The 12,628-nt window shown below is 39.0% G+C and overlaps 1 protein-coding gene across 1 annotated transcript in view; it reads right to left on the reverse strand.

Moving 5' to 3' along the window:
- The window catches only part of MLLT3 (MLLT3 super elongation complex subunit), a 120,037-nt gene that overhangs the window by 32,253 nt on the left and 75,156 nt on the right, over positions 1-12,628 (reverse strand). Inside the window, exons 5-6 of the mRNA XM_065656563.1 lie at positions 10,677-10,796; positions 2,562-3,173 (exon numbers count right to left, since the gene is read on the reverse strand). Of these exons, the coding sequence (XP_065512635.1) occupies positions 2,562-3,173; positions 10,677-10,796 (732 nt within the window). The remainder of the gene's footprint in view (positions 1-2,561; positions 3,174-10,676; positions 10,797-12,628) is intronic.

Below are 12,628 nucleotides of genomic sequence, written 5' to 3' on the forward strand. Positions count from 1 at the left end.
TTTTGCTTTTTAAAGCAACTTTAGGAATAAATCCTGGATACTTTACTACTAAATATACTCCTAAACAACAACACATTCTTTGTTCATCAACACTACAATACCCACCACTGTAAGTGTATCACAGTAAGAAACAACATTTGACTGTATTTTATAGCATAGTATTTAGCCAGAACATGCCACTGAAGCGTCTTCCCAGCTTCAGGCAACTGTGTTGGTTAATATCATGAAGCATTTAGAGACCTGAAATAACTGTTCCTTTATAGCAAAAGCATTACCATATTGTCACTTCCGTTACTCTTTATGTATGGCTGTATTTATAGGATATGGCTTTTGTAGCTCTAGATGCAAAAATCTACACCTTTTCCTGAAATATTTAGAAACCCACGAACACATACAAAAAGTTCTGACTATTTTTTCCAACATACAGAATTACAGCTATTACACTGCTCAGTTGCCCCTCATTAGGGTCCCTGGTTAAAACTAATGAAGCGTAGAAGGAATGACTCCATGAAATTCTGTAGACACTCATTAACCAGGCTGCCCAGTTCTGTCCCCCACAGCAATAACAATGGGGTGAATCCACAGGCACATTAGGGAATTATTGCAGGTTTTCTAAATAGCGTCCAGTCACTTATTGGAGCCATACTCAGCCCGATTTATTAATAAGCACAGTCCCAAAGTGGCAGACATCTATTTGCCCATACAGATGTGGACCACACTGGCCCTTCCACTGAAGACCTATCTGTTCCACAATCCAGGATGTCAACATCACCAGCAGGATCTGCTTCTCTTTGAGTGGACTCTGGTGGTGCACCCTCTCAGTAACAGTGGCTCGCAGATCTAGAAAATATTGAATCTGCTTTTTTGCCTTGGTACAGAATTAAGGAAGTCCTTGGGTCCCGCAGGTAAACTGCAGATGGATGATGAACATCAGTGCAAGTGGGTTTGTGTCATCCTGTGTAAAACCTAAGGGTGTACCCATTATACTATTGCTAATAGGTGAGAGGCTGCAAGACAACCAATAGGGAAATGTTTCAACAATTAAAGAGAATCGGTTTTAAAGTACCATCCACACCTTTAACGTACCAGTTATCTGCAAACTGCTATGCAGCACACACCTCTGTAGTGCCTGCATTTGAGAAATTCCAGTTACATTGCAGCTGCTTGTCTCAATTCTTTTGTGTTTAAATAAAAATGGAGAACTGCTGCTGCCAGTAAAAATATATGTGCCAACACATGACACCTATTTGAATGACAGGAAATCTGAAAGCAAAACCTATGCCAATTAGCCAGCTATACTGAGTGTAGGTAGCAAGTCTTACGGGTAGTGACATAAATTAAAATAGAAGATTTAGAATCTTTTGAAGACATTAAAAATTAATTCACATCAAGGCTGAAAAGTGTGAACATTTTCACCTCTAAACACAAATTAGTAAATTCTAAGCCAGAATGAAAATGCTGCCCCAACCACAATATCACCAGTGCCATGCTGTAAAGCAGAGCCTGTCCTGTTCCATACTTTCTAAATTTTACAGCCTTTGCGTGCCCTAAGGGACCAGTCACTAAAAGGTTATTTCAGAAATAAATTACTTTCTCTCCCGTGGCAAGTTTCTATGAAGTAAAAACCTAATGTTGACACCTCCCCACAGCAGGGTATTTATTGTCTGTTCCAGAGAGGGCAAGCAGGGCTATGAATCTGATAGCAGTAACAGAGGCGCACAGCAGAAAACAAAAAATGAGAGAATTGAAAAAGCACAGCTGGGAACACTTCCCCTTTACCACACACACCACCTCTAACCATAAGCACAAATAAAGACACCAAACAAGCCTTCTCCTCCCATTCCTTTCCTTGTCTACTCATCCCCTGTAAAAGATGCTTTTGAAAACTGAATTCTGCTAGAAGAATAATTAAAATCCTAATCATAAAGAGCAAATGATGCTTGAAACAGATGAGCAGGCATAGTAGACAAATATTTTCCAGCAGGCATGGTAGATAAATATTTTCAGGAAAGTAAATATCTATGAAACCAGTCCTCCTTCCTGTGTAAGCCTGTTACTTTGGATAGATTCTCCTCAAAGCATGGATTCTAGCAACTATTCTCTCTTCCACAAAACTGGCATCTTTCACAGAACTGCCCTTTTTAGTAGAAAAATAACAAATAATATCCTAATTTTCTGCAACCCTTTCCTGAACTTACTGAATTCTCTAACACTTGAACACAAAGACTTAGGGTGTGAAATAAAAGCATTTAAATAATTTTCCTTTTCTCTCATAAGTAGTATGAAATTCAAAAGAACAACAAAAGAGCACTATTATTTATAGCCATCTCCTATATCCTTATTCATCATAATGGTGACAGATTTCTAAATTGAGTAGACTTGAATAAGCAATACAATTCAACTAGAACATACATAAGTTGGAACAGCCATCAGTCAATATCCTCCAGTTTAAACAATCTGCCAGTAGACAGGAGAACAGAAGGGGAAAATACAAATATGATGCACAATCCCGCAGACTGGGAATACTTAACACATATTGAGCAAAACCAAACGCCACTTACTTCAGATTTGGAGGACATGTTTTCCTCTATGTCAGAATCATTGGGATCTACAATATCATCAAATGGTGGCAGAGTAGGCGTCTTCCTTTCCAGTGCATCATTTTCAATTTTGACTCTCCCCACCTTGAGCTGAGATCTATCCTTTGTCTGTTTTTTCTCAGCTGAACAAGTAAGAATCAGTGGTGGGGCACTAGAAAAACTTTTAAATAACGGATCTGAGACACTTTTTTTATTTTTTTTTGCAGAAGGTTCATCAGAGTCCAGAACAGAGGGCCTTTTTGTGGGGGTCTTCTTTTCTTGGTGCTGCCCACCTGTTATGGTAAGGATTGGGGTGTTTTCAGATTTTGGCTCCTTGGACATGGGTTTGGGTTCTTTGAAGGCCATCTTAGGAACTATTTTTTCATCTTTCAGTGGTTTGTTTTCTTTGGGTTTCTTAGAGGATTCTTTGGAAGATTTGTTGTGTTCCCTGGAAGGTTCTTTGAAGGCACTTTTATGTTCTTTTGAATCTTTAGAAGTTTTTTCCTTGTGCTCCTTTGTTGACTTGTGGGTCTTTGAAAAACTGTTACTACTGCTGCTGCTGTTACTATTTGTGTTCAGAATCCTAGTTGGGTCCTGCAAAAAGGAGATGAAAAATGTCACTTACCAAAAAAAAAAAAAAAGAACCATTTAAGCCCCAAAAGACAGAGGCAATATGGACAAATTATTCACATTAAAAACTTAAAACTGCAGGCTGAAAACCAGAAATGGCAAATACTTATATACAGACAGACATAAACTCTATCATTTTGGTCAACTTATCTGTTATGATGGGGTGGAACATGAGTAGTTACCACTGCTTGTCAATATCTGCAAGACAAGTTAGTTTTTATCTTAAGAATTAGATATGTCTCTTAATAAACATCGTAAGATGAACACAAGGACAGTTGAGGAAATGTTAACCATGACCATCAGCTATCAGAGAAAAAAAAATCATCATAAGGATAGATCAGGATATGAACCATATACTTTCAGGAGCAGAAGTTGAGTATCAAAGCAAAACATGCTCCTGATGCCATTTCAGGCAGTTTGACTTCTCTACTGTGATCCTCTCTCCAACTTTTGACAGATCCTTTTCCTCATACACAAAACCAACTCTGGCTCCAGCCTGGCTACGGAAGACTTGATTTGACACACAACATCTCAACAGTCAATGTGTTTCTATGGAAAAATATCTTTACAAAAAAATATTTCTTTTTATTTATTGCTGCTGTCTCTGAGTATTTCATTGCGCTTCTTAAAATTCAACTGTTGTAAGTGAGAAGGGATTCCAAAATGGTGATGACTCCGAGGTCCAATAAGATAGGCAAAAGCAGAAAGAGCAGAGCAGTATCATTTCTCACTCAGTTGAATATGAAAAGTCAAAGCGGCAAGGAAAGTGGTGATTTGCAGCCACAACCGGCAATAATGGAACTGAACCATCCAGAATGGGTTGTATGGGACCCTTTCTTCTGAGGATTAACACCCAGGGATTTTTAAAATATGAGGATAGCTCTAGCACTGCCCACTTCCACTGCGACTGCTAACACTGGGTGCTCAGCATCTCAAAAATATCCAGTATCCTAACTGCGCTGTTATAAACACTAAACACATGCAGCACTCTCTTCAGAAACCGGCTTCATTTTTATACTACTTCAAATCTGCAAATGACACTTCAATTTACATGAAGCTCCGGTCAACAAGTTTAGGTTGCTTATTTTCTTCCATGCTGATTCTAAGCATTTCTGTCTATATATTGCCTAGCATCTGAGAAACTTTAGAAAGAAACACATCAACAAATCACAGAATCACAGAATGTTAGGGATTGGAAGGGACCTCGAAAGATCATCTAGTCCAATCCCCCTGCCAGAGCAGGAACACCTAGGTGAGGTTACACAGGAAGGCGTCCAGGCGGGTTTTGAATGTCTCCAGAGAAGGAGAATCCACAACCTCCCTGGGCAGCCTTTCAAATATGTTGCATGTATCCATTGATTTCCATTCCCTTTACCTAGAACAGAGGTATAAATGGTATAAAACTGAAAACAGTAAAACCCTGAAAGAAAAAAAAAAAATCAAGCATGAAATCTGATGTATTGTGAAACTTGTAAAAATCTTAACTCTTACATACAGCCTTATACCGAATATGACTTCATTAGCAATACCAAGCTGAAATAACAAAAAACCCATAGCTACTCAGAAAATATAATAAAAGTATGAGAAGTTTTATTCTCGATGAAAAAATCCTCAGACTGTTAGCCCATAAACCTAGGAAACCAACCCTTCTTGACAGCAGGATATTCCCTAAGTGCTACATGCCATGCCAATACCACACCCTCCAACTCTCAAACTTTCAAACTCACGACTGACAGAATAGGAATAGCTTCAGGGGAGAAAAAAAAAAAAAGGCAGTTCCATATTTTGTTTGATGCAAGATGAGCCCCAAAGGCTGGCATATAAACTAATTATTAATGCTTTTATCTTTATATCTAGTTCTATCATGCCAGAGATGTAAGTGTTGCCCTGGGGACAAATAAAATATGTGCCATTAATAAACTAGATGGAGCCCTTATGTTTCTTTTATTTGTCTCCTTACCACGTATTTTAAATTGCTTCAAAAGGAGAGACTTATTTTAGTGGTTTTCCAATAGATGAGAGCTGTGAAACAGGTTCTAGGATGCAGTAGTATTAAAATGGTTAAGAACTTGAGACTTTTCTTGTCTTTTCAACTTTATAACCAGACTTCTTTCCTACTTCTAGAACACAGAAGCTGATGCTTTGACAAAAATCATAGTACAAGTATAGGACATACTTCTAATAATAGTCATATACATATATACATACATCCCTGCCAGGCTCTCTGAGACCTGCTTTTTCATTAAGATAGCCAACCCATTGCTTTTATATCTGCTTTCACTCTCCAAGTAAAAAAAAAAAGTATATTTTCTTATTTCCCAAGTTTCTGCAATGACCCTAACAGAAGCCAACAATGACTTCAAGGAAACAGCAAGAGGACCATAAAATTCATAAGACAGAAAAAGACCCAAACATGTTAACTGGTAAAATTGTAATCAAACCTAATGATGAATACAGAAGGCTGGTGTGGATGAAATGTGGCTTAATATTCACACCATGTACAGCACAGGTCTCCCTGAAAATCAGAATATACTTCCAACCCATTTTCTTATTTATCAAAATCTAACATTTTGTTCAAATGTTTCTTTTACTTCCCACCTTAAGTGTTGGAAGGAATAAGAGTCAATGATGCATTTCTGCTAAAAGGGACAAATAAACCAGTCTTTTCTCTCAAGTTCATATATAAAATAGAGATTGTGGGGGTTTCCACAGGTAATATATTTACACACAATTTCTTACATTTCTGTATTCATCAAATATTGAAGCAACCCAAGTGAATGTTAGACTTTGATACATTAAGTAACAAACTTCAAAAGAATAATACAGAGGATTATATGCATGTTAAAAATATCTGCAGATGTTTTCTTAAGCCAAGTAACACCATGTACACATAATACTTCAGATATATAATCCCTTTCATAGAGCAGTACTAACAGATCTTTAATAATTAATATTCTAGAAACCAGCATACAAATCTAAGGTTTTGCCAACTGAGAAAAGCTGTACTAGTGTGACTGCTGCACACAACTTCTGCTCAGATTTCGGCTAACACAGCTCATGCTAAGGCCTGGCGTTTGCTGGGAGCATCAGGAGCATCACATAGGCAGGACGGGTGACCAGAAAGAGCAGGGGACACCCACATGGTGACAGAGGAGGAAGGATGAGCACTCTCACCCTTAGTTAAGTGACCGATTTTTTTTTTTCTGCCCTTAAGTGCACCTATTAAGAGTTACAGGTTATAAGTTATGAAACCTTATGACTTGAGTGGTGAGTAAGTGAATTCACATGACAGACCAGTCTGGGCAAAGGGGACTGAGCCCTGTTTGTCATGTTTATTTCTTAATGAGCTTATGAAATAAAGTCTAAAGTGCAGAATATGTTGTCCTATGAATTTGAGAGATCCAAAAGGACTTTGACAGCTGCTCGACAGGTAACACGTGCAGTTTACAATACTTGTATAAACACAAGGCAAAAAATAGTATTGAACTCTCTGTATATCTTGCAGGGTCAGATTCTGACTTCACACCAGAAAATGTAATTCCAAATTTGATTTAACGTGAGTTTGAATAAGCGGAATGCTATGGAAATGATTTCCAACCTCTCCTGTTATTGACAGTCGTTAGGAACCTAATGAGTAAATGAAGTAGTTGGGGAGATGGAGGGGCAGTTCATTAAATTTAATTAAGTCATTAAACTGAGCACATTGATATGGCCGTGGCAGTCTTCTTACTCTGGGGTTAGTCTACAAATTCAGTATTAGTGATCATAAAAACATGCATTATTTTTATTTACAATGAAAAGGCATTTCGTCAAATGTTATGCCTGTTGAACTAATGTGCTGATCTTAAGCAAATGGACTGGAATTAGTCTCAAATATGCCTCCTGCTCTTAAAAGGAAAAGGGGAGGAAGATATCTGAGAGGAGTTACTTGCTCAAGGAAATTCAGATTTCTGTTAAATACAAAAGTTTTTATTATTGAATAAAAACATTAGCTGATTTGGGAAAAACAAAACACTAAATTTTTAAAAGCCTCCACAAAAACTGTGGTATTCTTCCACTTGCTAGCTGTATGCTGGAGAAGAATGCACCTGCCGCTAGTTGTTCTTACATATTACTGCATCACACATTTACAAAGCTTTCCACACTTCAGCTTGTCCAGCCCATCAAACTATTATAACAATGACACCAGGAGAATTAGAAGCAGATAGAGAATTACAATACTCACAGGTTTGACAGAGAAAGCCAGAAAGGGGAGCATAAAACTTTTTATTTTTTCTGATCACACTTGGCAATAAGAGATTTCAGTTTTTTACTTAAAGTAAATCTCATTCCAAAAGACAATCATCTCAACAAAACTAATCAAGCTGTTTCTCTGTATTCTGTGAGTGTAATATTTACATAATACAAACAGGCACAGTAATACAACTGATTTAAGAGCAGCACGAGTATCTGTAGCTAGCTTGCAGCTATTTTTGTATTCTGAAAAAATGCCTAAAGTAAAATTTCATGCACTTCTGCCTGTCCTTTGCATTTCCAAGGCTAAAGCCTTGTTTCAGAATCACCATACTGTGGCTCACTAACACCAGCTCCATTAAATTAAACACAAAAATCATGGAACTTCAGAAGTACAAATATCTAGGTGTTTTTATTACATATTTCAGGAGAGGATGTGACAGTTCTCTCTCATTTCATACTGCATTGTACTTTTTTAGAAATGAATGCTAAACCAACAATACCACTTGGTTGTATGGGTTTTCCTGTCTTGACTGCAATTCTCCTCTAACTAGAAAGTCTATATGGTGCTTTGCAGTGGCAAATGGCTAAGCAAGTATTCTTAGGTTATGGTTTTCCATACTCAGAGTATAAAACTAAACTCAGAGTTTACTTCGGTATTCACAGACAACACAAAACAAAACCAAGCTAAGCACATCAAAGGGCTATTGCTGCAGCAGAAAAATCCTAAAGTCATCCAGTACAGACACCTGGAATACACACCCCCACAGTTTAGGTACAGACAACGTACACCCAAGAACCACCAAGACCTTTCTACAGCTCCTATTCTAGAGACATATCTAAATGAAATTTGGACACAGAAATTGTTCCATCACTGTGGTTATTCCAAGTGACAAAACCAAAAACCTGTTTACACATTGGCTGGAATTCACCTGCCCCTCAACCAAAACAAAAACCCTACAGACAAAAATCCAAGGGTTCTCAGCTCCAGAGACTGGAATTTATAATAAAAACGCAAACTTTTTTGTTACACTAAAACCAACATGATGTCATGTTTCCATTTCTCAAAAACAGCTAATAATCCCCAGTAAGGCAGATGTTTACAAGTCTTTCTTTATGTGATACAAGAAGAGTTGCCTATTAATGTGTGTTTTAAGTTGGACAGGAGGAGACAAGGATTGCTGAGGGGGATGGAAAAATTAAACATTCACACCAACTGGCAAGAAACAGTGTATTGATGTAGCATCTCTTACCACTATTGGTAACCCCAGTGAACAGCATACAAGGTTAAAAAAAATTATTATTTCAAATAGACAGCATTGCTGCTGAAACATCCCTATTTTGAAACCAAATAGTTAAAAAACATTCCTGGGTAATACTTTTACAGACAACTGATTACAATCCCATGACATGATGCACATCTAACCTCTTCCTGGCGCTCATAACATCTTGCTATGGGTCAAACTCACTGCAGATGGTTGGGTTGCTTCAGCAAAAATCCAAGATTTCAAACATTAATTTGTAAGGTTGAGTGCAGCAAACATGCAACACATGCAACACTCCCTTCAACCTGCTTCACCCCAACCACACTACACACTTGTCAAGTTTCTAAACCAGACTAAAGTCCATTGTCTGAATATAGTTAATAAAATTACATCCCAGGTTAGCATTTGCTTATGAAAAAATTCATGCTGGAGATTCAAGACTAACCATGGTCTACAGTTACTAGACAAAGCATTAGTCTAGAACTTGGTATCATATCTGTACCTCCCTGAAGTCCTTCTGCAGAGTTTAGGTTGCTTATTTAGGCCAAGCCTCAGTATGCCTGCTCTGGCACACTAAGCAAAACTTCAGTGAAACAATATTACAGCTGAATCTGAAGAAGTGATTGGAAAATGAACTCTAGAGAGCAACCCACCCTCACAAGAACCCCTATTACAGATGGTAAAGTGTTTAAGTAACTCATCTTCAGTATCTGAGTAAATGTAGATGTCTCCTAGTTTAAAGTTATGTTCAGCACCTTGTTTCAGCACCTGTTGCCTTCCTTCCAGGCATTAAGCAGACATTTTGGCATACTGAAGTAAGTGCCTTCAGTCTAATCCTCAGACTGAATCTACCTCTGCTTTTCATTCGGAAAATAAAAATACTCACACATCCACATATTCTTGACAGGTCTCAAGATCTGCGTTAGAAATTGTGAGGCACTCAGGTAAAATGCAAACCAGGCAGAAACATGTCAAAACTTTTTCTTCCCCCCTCTATGTATCCTCACTGTTGTGACACATTCTTACCAATGGACACACTTTGGCATACCCATAGCACATTACCTGACAGTTGTTACAAGATATAAAGATTTAACACAGCTACAGAACTTGAAGGTTATTCATAACAATTACTATTGCTCCTTACAGTATGTGCACTGCAAGATTAAGTAACATATTTCAAATCGACAAGATGCTAAGAAAGAAAATAAAAACCCTAACGATTTATCAGAATGGAGAAAAGGCATATACGTTAATTCATTAATGAAGCAAGTCATTGTTCTGCATTTCCTATTTGAATAAATAACAACATCCTCCTTACTCTCTCACATGATTAATTAATTTTGTCAAAATGAAGAAATTATTTGCTGTTTTGCAAAGGTCCATTTGTATTACTCAAAAGCTTCACTGGTTTATACCTTTTTACCATGTTCTAGGCTGGAGATTCAATTTGATGTCCTAGAGACTGACACACTGCTGTCTTTGCAACTCCTAGTAAAGAATTAACTCCTAAAATTAAACAAAATTAAAAATCCTAAAGAAAAAAATTCAAGTTTCACTCTACACAATTATCTTTAAAAGTATTAAAAAATACTTAATAAATTAGACAGTTATTATAATATTTTCTCATATTCCTTACATTTCTGTAGTTCACACTTCTATTACCAGAATCCCCTCATACTACAACAAACCATTACAATTCCTTCTGGGAAAGGAGGAAAACAATTGTGTATATACAAAAACCAGAAAAGTGGTACATTCATTGGCACCTCTTCTCAGAGTCACCCTTGTTATTCATTATTTTCACGTGGTGAACAGTAAGTTCACAACAAAGAAATGTCAAGACTTGTTATCATTGGACTATGTCACAAGACTGCAAAAATACCTAGAAGTTTTGTTTTTTTTTTTTTCTCAAGGCAATGCCCAATGAAAGCACCACTCATCGAGTATCTTCTAGCAAAATAAGTCTCACCTTTGGCCCATGAGATGATTTCTTCTTCCCCTCAGAAAAAGAAAGGGAGTTACTGGGAAGGTTGGGGAGATGAAGGCTCTGTCCTGAAGAGAACGATGTGCCATCTGACATTACCATGATCTGTTATAAGAGGGAAAGCACATCAGTCAAACATTAACAGAGAGAGATAGACTCACCTGCCTAAGAACTAGCAAATCACATTGGCAGGAAAATAAGACTTCTTCAACAAACAGAATCCATGTTTCTTCTCAACAGGGGATGGGTTAATGAAACCATGCTGCCATCGTCTATTTAATCAGCAAATCAGATCTTTCAATTTCCATGCAAATACAAGGCAAGCCACTCAAACTTGTTCTATCATGCCTGCTTACACATCATGGTATTTGAGTCCTTTGCAAACTTTCTCTTGTCCTGAGCAATGCCTAGTACACTTGAAAGTTCATCCCACCTGCAGTAAAAGGTTCTGTAGTCCGCTGACATCCCATAAATATGTATGTGCAACAGTCTTCAACTAAAGCCAAGCAAAGGAAGACTATAACGGGTGTAGGTGGCAAGTACTGGGTGGCTACGGTGGCCTCTGTGAGGAGGTGCCAAGGCCTCCTCTACGGTAGGCACAGCTGGATCCAGCTGGCTCAAATGGACCCACTGCAGGACATGTCTGAGCCCCTCAGGCAAGATGGTGGTGCCTCAAAGAAAACAGATTTAAGAAGGGGGAAAAAACTGCACAGGCAGAGGTGAGGAAAAAAAAAAAGTTGCGAGGAACTGCAGCATGAACACCAAAGTCAACAAAGGAAAGGAAGAGGTACTCCAGGTCCTGGAAAAGGTATTTCCCTATATCCCACAGAAAGCCTATGCTGAAGCAGTTCTTGAAGGACCTGGACAAGCTCAAGAAGTCGGCCCATGTGAACCTCATGAGGTCCTGCACCTGGATCAGGGCAACCACTGATATCATCCCAGGCTGAGGGACGAAGGAATTGAGAGCAGCCTTGCAGAGAAGGACTTGGGGGTGCTGGTGGATGAAATATCGGACATGACCCAACAAAGGGAGCTTGCAGGCCAGAGGGCCAATTGTATCTCAGGCTGCATCAAAAGCAGCGTGGCCAGCAGGTCGAGGGAGGTGATTCTGCCCCTCTGCTCTGCTCTGGTGAGACCCCACCTGGAGTCCTGTGTCCAGCTCTGGAGCCCTCAGCACAGAAAGACATGGACCTGTTGGAGAGGGGCCAGAGGAGGTCACTGAGATGATCAGAGGGCTGGAACATCTCTGTGAGGACAAGCGGATAGAGTTGGGATTGTTCAGCCTGGAGAAGAAAAGGCTCCAGAGAGACCTTATTGCGGCCTTTCAGTACTGAAAAGGGGCCTGTAAGAAAGATGGAGACAGACTTTTTAGCAGAGCCTCTTATGATAGGACAAGGGGTAGTGGTTTTGAGCTAAAAGAGGGAAGATTCAGGCTAGATATAAGGAAGAAATTATTTACCATTGTAAATGGTGGTAAAATACTGGCCCAGGTTTCCCAGAGAGGTGGTAGATGCCTCATCCCTGGAAACATTCCAGGCCAGGCTGGACGGGGCTCTGAGCAACCTGATCTGGTTGAAGATGTCCCTGCTCATTGCAGGGGGGTTGGACTGGATGACCTTGAAAGATCTCTTCCAACCCAAACTATTCTATGATTCTATTCTATGACTGCAGCTCATGGAAACGCCTTGTGCTGGAGCAGGGGGAAAGTGTGAGGAGGGAGGAGCAGCTGAGAAGACCTGTTATGGACTGACAGCCAAAGGCATCCCCTGTCCCCCTGCACCCTGGAGGAAATCGACAAGTGTGGAAAGAAGGGAAAGTGTGGAAAGAGGGAAGGTGGTGGTGCTGTTTTATTTTGGTTGTGGTTTTTTTGTTGGTTTTTCATTTCTCATTACTCAAATGTATTTTAATTTGCAACAAGTCAATTTTCCCCATCAAGT

Source organism: Caloenas nicobarica, chromosome Z, assembly GCF_036013445.1.
Source record: "Caloenas nicobarica isolate bCalNic1 chromosome Z, bCalNic1.hap1, whole genome shotgun sequence".
Lineage (NCBI taxonomy): Eukaryota > Metazoa > Chordata > Aves > Columbiformes > Columbidae > Caloenas > Caloenas nicobarica.